The following is an 18195-nucleotide window of genomic DNA, read 5'->3' as shown; positions in this document are numbered from 1 at the left end:
GGAATGAATTTCATCCTCCAGTAAATCCAACATTATCAATTAAATTATTTACTACGTTTAGTCAAGTACCGCCATATTTTTTCATTTTTATTGAATTACTAGAAATCTTAAAATGATAGTGCGAACTAAGGCGCACTCTTTCTTAAGCAAAAGTATAACAAATTTTCAATATCTGATGAGATAGCATAAATTATGCTTTGAAAAAATGTAAATTGTTGGGAAAACTTCAAAAACCCCCTCTGTGGTTCCACACTTTTTCATTTTAGTACCCTGTGGTTTAAAGTGTATCGAGTTAGTACCCTGTGGTTTCTCACTTTATCACTTTAGTACCCTGTGGTTTAAAGTGTATCAAGTTAGTACCCTGTGGTTTTGCACTTTATCACTTTAGTACCCTGTGGTTTCACATTTATCACTTTAGTACCCTATAGTTTAAAAAACCACAGGGTACTAATTTGATACAAAATCAAAACCACATGGTACTAAAGTGATAAAATGCAAAACCACAGGGTACTAACTTGATACACTTTAAACCACAGGGTACTAAAGTGATAAAGTGAGAAACCACAATATACTAACTTGATACATTTTAAACCACATGGTACTAAAGTGAAAAAAATTGAGACCACGAGGGGGGTTTTTGAAGTTTTTCCTAAATTGTTTATGAACAATAAGTCAATAATAGTATTGTATTAAAATTTTTTTTATTTTTTTAAAAAATAATTTATTATTAAGTATAGAGCCTTTAGTGGTTGCTCAACCGTGGCACTGCGAAAAGGCCACAAGCAGAAACAAAACAACCACCCCCACGTCCTCTTCTTCTTCCTCCTCCTCCATCGTCGCCTCCGCCGAACCCCATTTCCCCCCGAAACCCTAGCGAGTAGCGTGTCCTTCTAGGGTTTCCGCTCGCCGTATAGCAGGGGGAGCGCCATGCCCTCTTCTCCCAAGGTCTTCCACACCCGCACCACCCCCTTCCGCTGCTTCTTCTTCCACTCCTCCGCCCTCGCCCTCGCCTGCTTCCTCTTTGGCCTCGCCGGGTTCATCTTCGGCTTCGTCGCCCTCTCGAGGCAATCGCTAGCGTCTTCTTCTTCTTCTTCTTCTTCTTCTTCTTCCTACTCCCGACGAGGCCCCGAGTTCCAGCCCCTCTCCGTCTCCGTTGCGTGGGATCGCGGCGGCGGCGGCGGAGGCGGGGATATCGCCGCGGCGGAGCACCCCGACTCGCTCGGCGGCGGTTCGAGGGGGCGGCACAAGGCGATGGCGTTCGTCGGGATCCAGACCGGGTTCGCATCGGCGGGGCGGCGGAGGGCGCTTCGGAAGACGTGGTTTCCTTCCGATCGACAAGGTCTTCTTCGGTTAGTGGAGATCGAATCACTGTTTTTTCCCCCCCTTTGATGCTATTGTCTGAGATCTAATCCTACTTGAGGCAATGTTTGGATTTTGGGTTGAAATTTGCGATGAATTTCGTTTTAGGGTTTGCTAATTATAGATTAGCCTCCAAAATTTGTGAGAATTGTAGCTATTTTATCATCTTCAGTTAGTGGAGATAACATGTCTATTGTCTCTTTAGTTCTATCGTCTTAGATCTGGAAGTTCATATTTGGGTTGAAATGTATGATTAATTTTGTAGGGTTGAGCAGACTCATATTCGTAAGAATTCTACTTAAACGTATCTTCTTCAGTTAGTGGAGATCACATTGCTTATGTCTCTTCAATGCAATATCTAAGATCTAGTTCTGTTAATTTCTATAACTTGAAGGTCTTACCCCACTCCAAAAAGAAAAAACTTCAGATTTAGGCAATAAATTAATGATCAATTACAAATTAGAGCTTGTTAATGTTACAAAACCCTTCAAAATTTATTACTTAATATGATCTTATCACATTGCAGATTAGAAGGGCAGATATGTTTGAATTTCTGGTTTTTTATTGGAAAGGCCAATGGCATATCAATTTTGATGCTTTTAGAACTAGAAGGGAAACTAGAAGGATATGATGATTTATTGCTTTCAGATATCACATACCTAATGTTTCTTTAATGCCATTGTCTTAGATTTTATTCTGCTAAATTCTGGAGAAGGGAGATCTTCTTATAGTATGCATTGAAAATATTTTACATTTAGGCTTGAAAATCTTTGATCAAACTGATATTGAGGTTGCTAATTATTGATCTCGTTGCCTTACAGATTAGAAGAGGCGACAGGTTTGGCTTTTAGATTTGTGATTGGAAAGACCAATGACAAATCGAAGATGGCAGCTCTTAGAAGAGAGGTTGAAGAATACGACGATTTCATGCTTTTAGATATCGAAGAAGAGTACAGCAAACTGCCATATAAAACGTAAGGAAAAGCTCATACTAATTTCTATGCAGATGTTGTTTCACTTAGGGTTAATATTTTGTTTTGGATCCTGATCTGATCTGGTGTTGTAGGTTAGCTTTCTTCAAAGCGGCATATGCATTGTTCGATTCTGAGTTCTATGTAAAAGCTGACGATGACATTTATTTGAGACCAGGTAATGTGAATTTAGGTTCTTAGGATCTTGTCCTTCTTCTAGGATATTTGCTTATTTGGGAGACTGGCTAATGTGACTTCGGTGGTGTGAGATCTTGTCCTTGTACAAGTTTTAGATATTTCGGCAAGGAGTTCACAAATTTATTTGTCTGCAGATCGGCTTTCACTGCTTTTGGCTAAAGAGAGGTCACACACGCAAACTTATATAGGATGCATGAAGAAGGGCCCTGTTTTCACTGACCCAAAATTGAAATGGTTAGTAGAGATATTGTAGTTTTATATTAATGAATTTCCATATTAGTTATGCCATATCTTTTGCTACAGATATTCTAATTAGCAAATTTAGATTGTGATTTCTTCTGACTTGTACAGGTATGAGCCTTTATCATATTTACTTGGGAATGAGTATTTCCTTCATGCATACGGCCCTATATATGCATTGTCAGCCGATGTTGTTGCAAGCTTGGTTGCACTAAGAAACAACAGGCAAGTTACACAATGTTGTCTCTTATCAAAATGTGGTCTAATGTGTTATCTGGCATGTGTAAGCTTATGATGCATAAAATTATCCGATAAAAATAGAACATCTTGTGCCGATCACTTTCTGTTCTAAGATAGAGGTGGTTGCAAGAAGTAAAAGACTTGTGCACATTTTCTCGTCTTTATTGTTTTATAACATGCACGTGCGAGCATCTTTAAAATCCATAAAACAGCATATTCAGGTAATTGCAAATAATGCAACAGAATTATGTTATTCTCATTCATTACAAAAAACAATAACGGCATAATGTCCTTGCATAATGTGTAATAGGTTGTTTATGTTGGGTTTTTTTTTTTTTACAGTACAGTGGTTGAACTCTTAACACTTTTATCACCGTATAATATCTTACTTTCTGATAGCAGCAGGAGGACTTACCATGAAATGCCAATGAAATCAATCGTGCGACAAATGATTGTCATTTGGTTAACAATATTTTGCTAGAAGTTAGGCAGAAGCTTCAAAGCGATTAACTTTCCAGTTTGAAACATGTGACATTAATCTGAAATAATCTGTACGACAGAGGGATATTTCAATTTCAACTAGCACTGCGAAATGCTTAAATAGCCTAGAAACTGTTGGTTGAAGTGGGGCAGTTGATTTTCTTTCGGCGTACAACCAGAAAAGCTAGTGCAGATGTTTTGGTAGAATGACACAGCGACGAAAAGTGTTGATTGATTTATGTGCACATGTATCTTGCAGTTTCCGCATGTTCAGCAACGAGGATGTTACAATAGGGGCTTGGATGCTTGCGATGAACGTCAATCATGAGAACCTTCATGCCCTTTGCGAGCCTGACTGCACTCAATCATCAATTGCTGTCTGGGATATTCCAAAATGTTCAGGTTTGACTACCAGGGTCATCCTTATTTTTCTTTTATAAATCAGTATGAAAATATTCCTCCAAAGGCACATATTTTGGCCCCTCAGGTGGCAGAAATTACAGCATACAGCAAATCTATACACCAGTGTCTCCATAAACTGAACATAGCAGCCATAGAATGTATATTATAAACCTTTAAATGTTTCACAACACTTAAAAGGTCTACATCTGAAAACTCAGATTTTTTATAACCTTTTTCTCATGCAACAGATGGAGAGTTTTTTTTTTTTTTTTAACCACTGTTGATTTTGCAACTAGTTAATGCCTAGTAATCAGTTTCCAAAGGTTATGAATTTCTATACTAACTGGTTGGTGGTATTGATCGCATCGTGCAGTTTTAATTTAGATTTCAAGACATCCTAGAGTTGAGTTTTAGAAATCCCAGTATATAAACAACAGCGCATAAAATTTATTTCTCCTTATGAGTTACTTGGCATTGTTCTATATTTTCCTCACTTGTATTAAATCTCTGATTTAGGGCTGTGCCATCCTGAGGTAAAGATGTTACAGCTCCACCAAAGGGAAATTTGCTCTGGCCGTTCAACTTCAGCGGCTGATGGATGAAAACCGCCGCTTATAAATTGACTCTCCTATTGGAAATCGTGGATTGATCTCAACTTTTTATAAGCACTTCTTCAAAGCACTTTTGCGTGCGTAGATCTCATGAAGAATGTTACTTTTAACCAGCTCTCCAGGACTGCTAAAGGTGGGTCACATTTATTAGTTCAGTATAGCATGTTTGCAGGGTATTTATTTACTGTTTTATTTGTACGTGGTGATCATTCTTTGTATATTATGGAACTACATGAATGAGATTCAATTTTTTTCTTTTTGCCCCCCTTAGGAAACTGAAAACAAAGAAAGAATGTAATTAGATTATTAATTTTTTTCTCAGTTTGAAGTTCCTGCAACCAGAAACATTGGTTTAGAAAATTTGTGAGAAGCAGCTTAGAATTTTGAATAAGAGCTTTGGTTTTATGATGAAACTTTACATTAATAATTTGATTATTTATTTATTTATTTGTTATACTTGTACATGGATAGGTGATTTGGTATTGGAACCGAAAAAGGCAAGGTGCCTTTCTAATGAATGGCTCAAATCAGACCGAAGGAATATGGCATTGAGCATTTAGCAGTAATTGATTTCATTTATTTCATAAAGTTTTCGACATACTTTGGTAATTTTCTCTTGAATTATTAGTCACTATATCGGATATGTGTAGCTCCAGTTTGAAAGGAAGTTAAATAAGCAATCTCTGATTCTCTTCCCCTCTTTTTGCTTCTGTTGCATGTGTTTTAAATAATGGTTAGTTAATTAGTTCAGTAGTATCTTGAAGAGTCAACTCGAAATTACCCTTTTGAGGATACAAATATGTCAAACATATAGTGGTTTACATGATCAGATGATTTATTCTACACTTGCGATCCTCTTATTCTTCATTTCAATTATCGATCAATTACATGCATGTAACATAGTCCAGTGTCCTTGCCCTACCGCAGAATGGCCGGATTGCAGTAGGGACCTCGCAGCCACCCGTTGGTGACCGCGCGGTGGGCAGCCTCCGTCATGTGAATGCCGTCCCAGCTCAAGTACGAGGACGGGTCGGCGCAGGCGCTGGAGCCCTGCATCCCGCATCTGGCATTGTTGTTGTAGTTGTACGAGCCCTGCCCGCTCGCGCCGCAGCAAACTTTCATCGGGTTGGAAAATCCTGCAGTGATTCAAAAAGTTTGTCAATTTGGAATAAGCTTATTTAGTTCTGGGCAAACAAACTGGTTGAAAAGCAGTAGCTCCACCTTACTACTGCTTTGTTAGCTACAACAGGAATCTAAAAGAGCAAGTACATTTCAAAAGCTAATCGATAGCATTTACTCGAACAGCTTTACTCAAATAACATACTGGCGACGGTTATATCAAAAGAAAGAAGATACACAAAGTCAACTCTCATTTCCACTTCACCTAAAAGAAGATGTTGATTTGTGTTTTACAATTAAGAAACCAATCAGCTAAAATGGCCCCAGGTTTTCTCCCTAGTGGTTGTAGCAACTTTTCTATGAGAAAAATCAAAAAACAATATACAGGTGGATAGCACAATGAGACTTCTCCCTACAGCTGTCCACAATTTAGTGGATGTCCATTTCACCTAACAAGTTTTCCAGTAGGAGAGATCAGGATTTTACATTGGACACACCTGCGACTCAAATTAATGGATTTAGATGCTAAGAATTAGTTACGTGCTGATTTAGTTACCGAAAAGATCAATCTGATAGAAAATTGTTTAGCAATAGAGTTTGCATTAAGTCGATGATGACGTGCATGGTAGAGATAAGGTTTTCGATTTGTGGAACATAGTAACGTCACGTCGAACTATTGAACAAATTGTCACCCTAACTAACTCAATAATGGATAGGGGTCAAGAGTGTTCTTGGTACATTTCATTGTCAAAGCTGCACTTTTCTCCAAAGTTCTTAATAGTCTGCATGACTAAGACAACAAACAATTATATGTGCTCAACAAAATCCATTGACAATCTATCATCCTAATCCACAGAGATCAATAAGTTATATTATCACAAAGTTAGGTGTTCAAAGCATTCATGATCACATACCAATTGTCAACCAATAAGAAGAGGGTTTTGTCATTTGGCCTTTATGAGTTGCATCCTCCACTTTCTTTCATTTTGAACATACTAAAAATACCTATTTACACTACCTGGAGAGATTATATATGGTCCCCTATATCCATTATGTGCTCCACTTGGTACATATATAAGCATTAAATTGCACTACTACAATCCACTATTAATTGTTACGTACGATGGTCGACTTATCGTAGCAAGAAATATATAATTTACTGTGTCATTATTTCGCGAGGCTTGCTACAATATTAACCCTTTCGATCGTTATTACAAGTCACTAGTCGAATAAAGGACATTCGTGAAATAATTCCTAAAATAAGATAGGAGAGCCACAAAGCCGCCTCAAATTTAAGTAACACATATGTATCAAGAAGAAAAGTAACTTATGATAAGGATATAGACAAGAATTTCTACTTTTGAGTATAGTACTATATATATATATATCATCCAAACAAACATACTAGATGGATACATATGTCGCAAAGAGAAAAAAGAAATGTACGGAATAAATACGTGTACGTACGTACCGTAACTTTGAGGGGATTGTAGCATATGAATATATTGGCTGTAGAAATCGGCGTACATGATCCTGGTAGAGGAGTATTTGCTTTGGAGCTTTGAAAGTGCTTGTTTGAGCGCCGAGTTGTGGTTCGAGGAGAGATCATTGAACTTCTTCAAACACCCGTTTTGATCGTAATCGCCCTGGCTCGAACTCTGGAACAAAGTTAGGTATATGGGGAAGCACCCTATCGGTAGAATCCCCGGCACCACCACGTCCACCGCCCCGAGCCCGATCAATTTCTATAGACATGCCACGCTTAGAGTTTTAGCAGAAATGCTATTTAAGTAGAGTATTTTGAAAATTCGGTTTTAGACGCTAGCTTGATCTTTATCTTTTCTGTATACTTCAGTAAAAATAATTGTGATTTGTAAATACGCACCTCGACAGCGTTGGAGATGGAGTCGACGACGGTGGGGACATAGGCGGAGACGGCGTCGGGGCTCCGACCGTTGAACAACGGCGCGTTGTAGTCGTTCCCGCCAAATTCCCCCACCACGAACAGCGATTTTCCCAAATAGTCCTTGCAATCTACATATTAATTACATATTCAAATTCCGGATTAAAATTACATATATATAAATAAATAATTAATTAAGAAGGCGATCCTAATTAACCCCTATAAAATTCAGATTAATTTCTTATAAAATATGTGTTCTTTTCTTAGGCAGGGGAAGGAATAAATCATTACTTGACCAAGTCCACCACGTCAAGTGTGTGGACCACCTAGTCAAGTTGATTATTTTGCACTCATCCTATACAAATAAAAAATAAAAATTAATTTCTCGGACATGTACACACCTTTATCTAATATTCGTTAGATATATTTTAATGCAATAAATAAAAAATATATTTTAAATTCTAAAGAAAAAAATTATAATTTTCGAACAGAAATAAAAATGACATGTGACGACGAATTGAGTTTTTCTTTCTAAGTGCGTACCCTGGGAGGAGGTGCAGATGGAAGATAAGAGCTGCTGGAACCACTGGACCTCCTGATCCAACGAGCCAGAGTTCCAGATCTTGTCGCCGAGCCCGATCGACTGGAAGAAGGAGGCGTCGAGCGTCGTCGCGCCGATGATCGCCATGTTCGCCCCCTGCCGGAAATCCTTCCCGCTCGCCTTCGACGGCGGCAGCAGCGGCAACCCGAATGCCTCCGCTGCAATTGTATCTTATCAGAGATTTTGTTGAAAAATAAAAAAATTTGAATCGAGAAGTGATTTGTTATGCTAGGAAGTTATCTGATGTGAAACTATTTATATGTAAATTCCTAGCAAGTTAGATCTTAAAATCAATCCTAAAAATTTATTGACTAACTTTTGTTTTTTTTTTTTCCTTTTGTAATTTGACCCGTTGACTCTTTAGTTTGGTATATAATACATACAAAATTTTTTTTATTATGATTTGACTCGAAAAATTGTTTCTATTTAAGTAAAAGCCAAGATATTATAATATAACAACAGTTTATTTGATTTGGCATAACCAACAAAACTCCCCATACAAAATATATTTTTGGTTGAAATGTTTGTTTTTTTCTACAGCTAAGTAAAAAGTAAGTCGAATTCTCCTGATATGAATTTTGATCAGATTACACTTAAAAAAAAGAAAGAAAATCTATTTAATTATTTTTGAATTTTAATTTGAATTAGTACGAGTGAGCCAAAGTTGGAAAAGGGTCCTACATTTTTATGTTTTATTTTTGCCTTTCAACTTGAAGCCGAAAATAAGGTGGTGGGTCTCATGACTATATATATACTCAAATACAAGCTTTTACAGCTAGTGGATCAAATTATTATTAGGAAAAAAAACATTTACTGAATGTTTACGATTTTAAGGCATTAATTAGAAAGATGAAATAATATTTTACAAACTATACAACTTAATTAATAATAAATTTCAATTATAAAATTATCAATTAAATATACTGTCGTGCATATATGCTAGTTTGTAAAGCGTTGTAAAATTTGTTTGTAAGCATATCATTTCTCTAGGTAAATAATGGTACCAAGGAAGTCGACGACTAGGCGGCCGTCGGAGCAGCGGCCGGTGGGGCGGCTGAAGAAGGTCTCGCCGTAGGGCGGCTGCGCGGTGGTGAGCCACGACGGGTTGCCGTTGACGCAGAGGTTACCGGTGTCGGAGATCGAGTCGCCGAAGCTGAATATTGCATTGTAGGATTGGGAGAAACAAAGGGAGAAGAGGCAGGAGAGGAGGAATAATAGGCCAAGGAAAAGAAGCTTCATTGTTGATGATGGGCACAAGTATAGCTAGCTAGCATATGGAATGAAAAGGAGAGAATGAAGTACACACATATATATATATAGAGAGAGAGAGAGAGAGAGAGAGAGAGAGAGAGAGAGAGAGAGAGAGAGAGAAAGGGGAAGTAATAGGTTGGCTAGTCCTTGTGATGAGAAGAATCACTTGTTCTCCATTGTGGTGGGGTGAGGTTACGTACGCATCTTTTTAGTAGTATATATCTCGTGCACTTTGTTGCTTTTTTATGGAGTTTTTTTTTTTTTTTGGCTAAACTTAATGTCACATTCTAAACCTTCTACCATGCCACTGATATATGCTATAAAACTTAAAATTTTAATCCAATTTAATCTCAAATTTTTGAATTCTATAAGATTAATATACCCTCAACATCAGAATATCGGCTCAAAATTAGGTCGAATTCATCACTCGTTTAAATAAAAAAAATAAGCCAAACACCAGCTAAATCTTTCAGCTCGAAACCTTACCGAGCGATATAGCTATACAGATATACACTTAAACTTTTTATCTAATATTAGGACTAATAATTTAACTTGTTGTTCGTGACTTAGCTCATGTTCGGCTTGTTGACCGTCCTAATCACAGAAGTGATATCTACAAAAGCTAGAAACTTTGAAGTCCAATAAATCATCCATCAACTCAGAAATATCATAGCCAAGGTCTATATAAATTCTTATTTCTAAAACAGGGGCTTAGATTTTGAGTATTATATTTAAGTCCACAGAAAACAATAACTTTTATACTTTATATCACTTTAATATTATGCGAAATAATGATTTGTCTATAAAAGCTTACATAAACCGATAGAAATTAATAGTTTAATATTTTGTATTTTAAAAGTTTAAATTGAGTTGCATGAAGTGAATAAAATTGACCAATTTAATTTGTTGTCTTCATTATCAATTTAGATAGTTTTCTTCAACAGTTGAACTTCCAGTTTCGCAGGGAGAGAAATTCGTGTTTATGTATCATTGTTCATTAGTTACAGCATCATAAAAAATTCACTTAAAGTTTACGAAAAAGAAAAAAAAAATCAAAGAAGAGCTAAATTATATATATTGGGATTTTGAAATATATATATAGAGAGAGAAGATATGCGCATGATTAAAAAGTAAAAATTTAATTATACTAATTTAAAATTTAATATTCTATATTAAAATTTTACGTTGTACTCAGCAACAAATACAGAGCTCTTTTTAGGTATTATTATACAGAATTAATTAAACACCTCACTTATGTATACTTTAAATCTAATAAATTTTACTCTATTTTTTTACCGTATATAGAATTTGTTTCCAAAAATATTGGTCAACAAATCTACTGGAATAATATTGTTTTACCTTTAAAAGTAGTGCACAATGAAAATGATATATATATAAGCTGTTGGAGAGGACCGTTGTTTGGATGAGCTCGGGCTTTTCTACTACATGTGGCCAACAGTTGTGAGACAGCTGTTACGAAAAGTACTGCACGATTTTCAAAGCCTAAATTACCCCGCTAGGCGCTTATTGCCACCTTATTTTCTAATCATTAATTTGCATATTTAAAAATTTTCTGAGTTACCGACTATCCCTAAAGCAAGTGGCAAAGAATTTGGTGGTTGATACTCGAAACTCAAATTCAAATCCTAATTGATTCATATTTCTAGCTAAATTTATTTCTAAATGAAATAAACGAAGCAGGTAGCGTACTATTTATCTCTCAAAAAAAAAAAAAATTTCTAAGTTAGATGAGTAATACTTTGGGTTTTGAACGTATTTTGAGTTTTTATTGTTTCAACCATTATTTGAGAAAGTTTGAATATCATGGCGCATCTGGTGCGTTCGAATATATATATGCACTGCATATTTATCACGTCTAATCAATATCAACTCATGTTTCATTGAATTGTAATATTTAATTACTACTGTAAAATTAGTGATTTCATTAAAAATATTGGAACGTTTGGCGTGCAAATATATATATATATATATATATATATATATATAGAAAGAGAAAAAGAGTTGAGCTGAAATATTATTAATAGTATTTAGATTTTTTTTAATTAATATTTTAGCCGTTAGATCTATATTTTAATTAATTTTATTCTTTAGATCATACTATTCAACCAACCATCCATTCAATCCGAGAAAAATCGTTATCATTCTAACTTTATAATTTTTCATCTATTGGATTAAAAATTTGATAGTAAAAAAGTCCAAATATTATTAATAGTATTCTATCTCAATTTTATATCTATATATATATAATTAAGTTACTATACTACCAATAGTACTAAACACTTAGTACTATCGAGTTTTCGACAGTTGAATGAAACAATGTACGGTTAGGATGATAATAGTTTTTTAAGGTTGAGTGGGTGGTTGATTGAATAATATAATTTAACGAGTAGAATAATTAATTAAAAGATAGATTTAATGACAGAAAATTCGATAATATCAAAAACTTGGAGCTATCAATAGTATAGTAACGGACTCTCTCCATCTCCCTGTATATATACGTATGTATATGTATGTATGTTAACCATAAATCTATTTGTAATAATAAATGCTTTTAAGGAATAAAGAATTAGAACTAAAACTTTAGAATGGTGAAAATAACTTTAGCATCTTATTAGGGCTGCTAACTAACCCGTGCACTTTCCAGTGAGAGTCCGGTCAAATGAAAACGCACCATTTCATAAAGCAAAAGCAAGAAAATCATATACTCTCTAGAAGTTTTTATTCTATTATATATTGCTTTGTTTAATTTCTGTTTTGTGGTCGTAGTTAATTAGTTTATCACGCTTTTTTTAAACAGCTTCTTTTCTTAATGTAATCGTAAGCTAGCTAAGACGTACGGTCTCGATGCGAATTAAGGCACTGATTAGGTGCCAAGTAGCTTTGGTTAGATTATTGGCACATCAAGCTTTTAAATACTAGACGTGGTTAAAAAAAAAAAAAAAAAAAAACTAGAACTTTAGAATTTTCCTTCTTTTCTTTTTTGTTCTTGAAGCCACCGTTTGGTTGGGGGTTAAGGGGTGGAATAACTCCTTAACCTCCAATTTATACCCAAACGCCATTCTTTTGGGGTGGGGTTAGTAAACCCCACCCCAAACCGGGTTAGTGGGGTTTACTAACCCCACTCCCCCTCCCAACTTTAATCCCGCACGCATCCCGAACCCTTACCTTTTTCTTCTTTATCAATCATTAACCCCACTTCCCCTCCCAACTTTAACCCCGCACGCATCCCGAGCTCTCACATTTTTCTTCTTTATCAATCATTATCTTTTTATCCCACCTATTCCAACCAAACATTTTTTTTCACTATCCTAGACTAACTCCAACCTCCAACCAAACACAAAAAAATTTTAACACCATTTTAACCCTGAACTTAATCCTATCCCTGGAATAGCTACTTTTTCTTAACCCCGAGCCAAACGGGGGCGAAGAGTTTCGCAGGCACAAACACGTCTCCGGATTTTGAACCTGGGACATGTTGTTACCAAGTGAAGACGCTATCCATGTTGATCGCGACTTTTGCAAACGATTCTACTCAAATCGCACATCTCCATAAGCCTTTGTCAAGCAAAATTGACCTTATTCCCACTCAGGCCCCGACTCATTAATGCTCAGAAACTTGGCTACAAGTTCTCGATCCAATCTGTAAACTTAATTCACAAACTGAATCATAATTTTTGAGTAGTAATTAATCGTGTAAAAAAGTTTGAAAAAAAGGGAAGGCACTGTCCAATTTATTTATATTTATTATGCTTTTCACCAGAGTCGAACTTATCAGCATCTTAGGCTCATATTGGACTAGCTAAATATCAGATTTCGGATTCGGTTATTTACGCGTATATATGACAATAACCTCTCACTATGATATGTGTTAAGTTCATTAATTGCTTGTGCAATTGAGTGCAAGAAAGTCTAAGACACACTGATTCTCAGCTTCAGGAACAAGTAGCTTCTGTGGACTGCCCATTGGAACATCACATTATGTCTCCTATTATTTGTTGGTCCCCATATAATCCTAATATATATATATGCATTAAATACTATCTAGTTTTTAAACTTTCAAATATATTACATGTTAGTATCTGATCATACAAACGATATAGACTTCTTACCATATAATCATTTAATTTCTTCATATTAGAATTTATTATAAATTTTTTTATTAGCACTAAAGATCTAAAACAATTGTTTAAGCTCTTGAATCAGTAGGATGTAAGTATAAACTTTTGGGTGCTTGCACGAGCAACAATTCTCCTTGAATGATAAATAAATATGAAAGGCATATTCCACCTTAGTGACCGATGAATAAAGTGCAACATTTATAAAAATTCAGATACTAAAGTGATTAAATATGCAAAACCGACCGAGTCGTAATATTGGAATAGTAGAGAAACTAGCTAGCCATTCATTTCACTCTTTTCTTCTTCTTCTTTTTTTTTCTTTTTTTATTAGTGTTTGTTGGGGGCCATTCCACCAATTGCTTAGCTTGTGAAGCTACCTTAATATGCTATGTTCCAACAAGTTGGTTGTGTTTTTGTTGGGTAGCAAAGGAAGGTCTCAATCTTGTAAATACCTTTCAATCAATCAATTATTAATCACTAATTAAAACCTTGTCCTCTAATTATTGCCTTACTATCATGTCCTTTTCTCATCGATTCATTTAATTTAGTCACATTAATTTGTCTTTTTGTTTGTTTTTTGTCTTAAACTTTCTCATTAGAGTTGCTTAATCAGTTTAATCGCCGGCTTAGAAAGAAGAAAGGTTAACAAAATTTGCGCTCTTATAACAGTATGGAGCAAGCAAAAGGTTTTCATTTCAACTTGTACATTCGATATGTATAAATCTATTTCAACTTTTTGTCGCAACGAAAAACTATGAAATGCTTCATTTGTCAGATGCGTGGTTACTGCTTCTTGTAGTAAAGATATTACAGCATTGTATCCATAGATATGTTTTGCTCCTTCAAAATTTAAATTGCATTCTCCTTCAAAACAGTTAAAAGGAAATGGTATTAGAAGTGTAAAATTAATGGGTCGGGTGGGCCTAATGTTGGTCCTTCGGTTTAGCCCACTAAATTTTGTGCTTGGACCCAACTAAAGGCTACGCTACGCACCAACTGGGCCTCCATATAGTCCAAAAGATAAGTTAGGATGATTCTGATAGCATCAGCCGTGCTTTGAAATAACCGTTATACTCTAAAAGTTTAAACTTTTTTTCTGTTAGGTAACGGTGTTTATATATTTTTATATTAAACAGTTGGATATGTGAACCAACTCGAATTCGAACTTGGGACCATACGTATCAATTGTTAAGCATTTTGCCACTTACGCTAAGATCGAACAGTAGACAATAGTAAAAGTATTAGGGGGTTATGTTGTTTGTGTTTAGGGTACAATAAAACTGTTCCAACAAATATCGTTAGGAATATGCATCCGCGCGATCAGTTTGATATATATTTTTTTATCATTGGTGAGCTATAAAATCACTTTGTATGTTAAAAAAAAAAAAATGCACACAATTATACGTACACAATATATATGCTTTTCGAGCATATATAAGAAATATGTCCGTAAACTTTTTTTTCCTGAGATTGTTAATATATTAATAATTTAAACGATTGACCGTCTCTAGCTAGTGCAAGTGGCAAAGAGCTTGGTGGTTGATATCCGAAGTATCAAATTCAAATCTTAGTTGCTTCATATTTTTATTTAGATTTATTTTTAAATAAAATAAATAAAATGAATAACATACTATTTTTCTCTAAAAAAAAACAAATAATTAATTAAACGGACAATGTTATGGATAGGAGAGCATATCTTATTTGGCTAACAACAACTATACTATTAATCACACAAGTTGTCCCGTTCTAATTATTATATTAATTAATTATATCCGAAGGATGCATTATAGAAAAATATTTTCTATTTAAACTGAAAAAAAAAAGTTAAATATTTTAGAATCTTTTATTATTATAAATATAAATATTAAACTGCGCAATCATATATATATTTTTTATTAGCATTAATTTCATCGTCCTGAGGGAGACAAGTAGCCAACGCAACGACCACACACACAAAAAGACAAACGAAAATTAAATGGCAAAAAAAAAAAAAAGGATGGGGGACCGGGGCCCACATCCTCGGGAACCGTGCCGCTGTCTGAATCTGAGAAAATCCAGCCGTCCACTCACCGCCTCACTCATTAACCGCTTTTCACTGCACACGCGCGGCCACGTGACGCCGTACCAACCCCCTACACACGCGGGCAAAAAGAGTTCACAATGCACCGATTGTTTTGCTGATGTGGCATTTTCGACTGATTAAATTAATTTTTTAATTTATTAATCACAGAAAAATATTTTATTTTATATTTTCAAATAAAAAAATATAATTATTTACTAATTATTAATGATGTGGTATAAATATTATATACTGTAAACTTCCTCTCCGGGTACCGTCCCTCTCCGGACTAGGGATGTCAAAGTATCGGATCCAGAGCGAATTTTTAAAAATCCGAATCCGAACTGACTCCAAGCCCGAAATCTGAATATAAACCTGATAGATTTTAAAAATTTATATTCAAATCCGAACCCGACAAAAAATTCAAAACCCGAACTCGAACCCGAATCCGAAACAATTATTTCTCTTTTTAATATTTTAAAATATATTACATTAAGTCTAAATTTTTGAAATACAAATTTAAATATAGCATCAAATTATTATATTCATATTATATATAATATAAAATAAATTCGTATTCGGATTGGATCTGGGTTCGGATCGGATACAGTCAAAATCCATAATTAAATTCATATCAGTCAAATTTTTATTTTTAACATTCATATTTAAAATCGTTTAACATCAAATAAATTCACTCCGTTCGGATTCAGATTTGAATAAAATTTTGAATATTCGGTGCACATTTACATCCCTACTCCGGACAATCGTAGACAATGCCACGTGCTTGTCAAAATTATTGCCTGGACTCCGGTCCACCACGTCATCAGCGGACGCCCTTTGTTATCACATGTTTACTCTGAATCTCTCACAGCAGCCACAGAAGAAAAAAAAAAAAAAGAAGAATTTTTCATTTTAATCTTCTCGAATAAAAAAAATTATTTTATTTGATTTACTGATATTATATTTTGATGTCTTTGTGCTGAAGATAAAACCTTATATTTTTATCTTAAATAATAGAAATTAAAAAATAGGCCAATTTGCATAAAAAATCCACTAGTTTTGGGCTTTTGCAAAACCGGGCCACATTTTTCGTTTTTGCAGATTCGGTCTGCTTTTTCAAAAATATGACCAAACTACTCCTCTTTCAAAATGCATAAGAAGTACATGCATTAATTTTCTTGAAAAATGTAGCTGACAAGTCATTATTACAGTTACCTTTTTTTTGAAAAATGAAATTTTCATTAACATACAAATAAAAAACTTTAAATAATAAAAGTAAAAAAAAAAGAATAGAATACACCTTAAATGGTGCAACATCGTTCCAAATTGTGCAATATTTCTTTCAAATAGTGTCATATTTGTGTAAACAGTGCAATGTTTGCATAATTTATATAATGTTGCACAATTTTTTATACTAAATTACGAATAATATAGTATACTACGCGCAAATAATATAACATATTACAATATATTATAAAAATCATGTATTATATGTATAAACGGTGAATATTTTGCACTATTTGTACAAATATTTATACCATTTGTATAGATGTTGTATTATTATGAGAGAATGTTGCACCATTTAGATATTATGTTGCACTCTTTCTTTTTAAAAATTAAAATTTATTGTATATTAAATAAAGTGTTAAATTTTTTGAAAATGACAACTGTTAAATCATAATTACATGTACATTTCTCGAGAGACGAAAATTCTCATTTAATTAAGATAAAATAAAAAATAAAATATCATTAATACAATGAAATGGTGCAACATCCTCTTAAAGAATGCAATATAGTCTCAAAGAGTGCAACATTCTTTTCCAAATAGTGCAATATTTATGTAAATAGTGCAATATATGCATCGTTAATACACATATTGTATGATTTTTATACAAAATTACGAATAATATAATATATTACGTGGAAATAATACGAAAATAATATAACATATTAAAATATACTATAAAAATTATGCATTATATGTATAAACGGTGAATATTTTACACTATTTGTACAAAAATTTACACCATTTGTATAGATGTTGCACTATTATGAGATAATGTTACACCATTTAGATGTTATGTTGCACTCATTCTTTTTAAAAATTAAAGTATTAAATTTCTTGAAAATGACAATTGCTAAGTCATAATTACATGTATCTTTCTCGAGAGACGAGACTTCTCATTTAATTAAAATAAAATAAAAAATAAAGTATCATTAATACAATGAAAGAGTGCAACATTCTTTTAAGAGTGTAACATAGTCTCAAATAGTGCAACATTCTCTTCCAATAGTATAATATTTATGTAAATAGTGCAATATATGCATCGTTAAAACACATATTGAATGATTTTTTATACAAAATTACGATTAATATAATATATTACGTGAAAATAACACGAAAATAATATAACATATCACAAAATACTATAAAAATCATACATTATATTATAAACGGTGCATATCTTATCCTCAAAAGCTTCTTTTGATTCATCTACCATCGGTCACGAAATCCGCTCAGAGGAAGCTAAGAAAAGAAGCGACATAGGCTGAAATACTGGATGTTTACTGAAAGAAGGGCAATTTCAATAGCTGCATTCGCAGTTGTTGGTAAGTGAATAA

At 34.1% G+C, this 18195-nt stretch overlaps 2 protein-coding genes across 2 annotated transcripts; one reads left to right on the top strand and one right to left on the bottom strand.

Moving 5' to 3' along the window:
- Positions 758-4919, top strand: LOC109718478 (probable beta-1,3-galactosyltransferase 13). The gene is made up of 7 exons (XM_020244736.1): positions 758-1349; positions 2181-2333; positions 2426-2508; positions 2663-2762; positions 2880-2993; positions 3748-3890; positions 4407-4919. The coding sequence occupies exons 1-7, from the start codon at positions 928-930 to the stop codon at positions 4490-4492; spliced, it is 1101 nt and encodes a 366-aa protein (XP_020100325.1). The 5' UTR covers positions 758-927; the 3' UTR covers positions 4493-4919.
- On the bottom strand, positions 5253-9458 carry LOC109718479 (GDSL esterase/lipase At5g45910-like). Its single transcript, XM_020244737.1, has 5 exons — positions 9129-9458; positions 8067-8282; positions 7506-7654; positions 7092-7365; positions 5253-5637 (listed from the first exon to the last, which is right to left on the bottom strand). The coding sequence occupies exons 1-5, from the start codon at positions 9361-9363 to the stop codon at positions 5420-5422; spliced, it is 1092 nt and encodes a 363-aa protein (XP_020100326.1). The 5' UTR covers positions 9364-9458; the 3' UTR covers positions 5253-5419.

This window comes from Ananas comosus, linkage group 12, assembly GCF_001540865.1.
Source record: "Ananas comosus cultivar F153 linkage group 12, ASM154086v1, whole genome shotgun sequence".
Lineage (NCBI taxonomy): Eukaryota > Viridiplantae > Streptophyta > Magnoliopsida > Poales > Bromeliaceae > Ananas > Ananas comosus.
This window is presented reverse-complemented; position numbering and strand designations above follow the sequence as displayed.

Coding starts and splice junctions, on each gene's coding strand:
- LOC109718479 (XM_020244737.1), bottom strand. CDS start 9,363: ATGAAGCTTCTTTTCCTTGGCCTATTATTCCTCCTCTCCTGCCTCTTC. Junction 8,283..9,128: donor CCTAGTCGTCGACTTCCTTG/GTACCATTATTT, acceptor ATACAATTGCAG/CGGAGGCATTCGGGTTGCCG. Junction 5,638..7,091: donor ACAATCCCCTCAAAGTTACG/GTACGTACGTAC, acceptor GAATCACTGCAG/GATTTTCCAACCCGATGAAA.
- LOC109718478 (XM_020244736.1), top strand. CDS start 928: ATGCCCTCTTCTCCCAAGGTCTTCCACACCCGCACCACCCCCTTCCGC. Junction 2,509..2,662: donor TGACATTTATTTGAGACCAG/GTAATGTGAATT, acceptor ATTTGTCTGCAG/ATCGGCTTTCACTGCTTTTG. Junction 2,763..2,879: donor ACTGACCCAAAATTGAAATG/GTTAGTAGAGAT, acceptor TGACTTGTACAG/GTATGAGCCTTTATCATATT.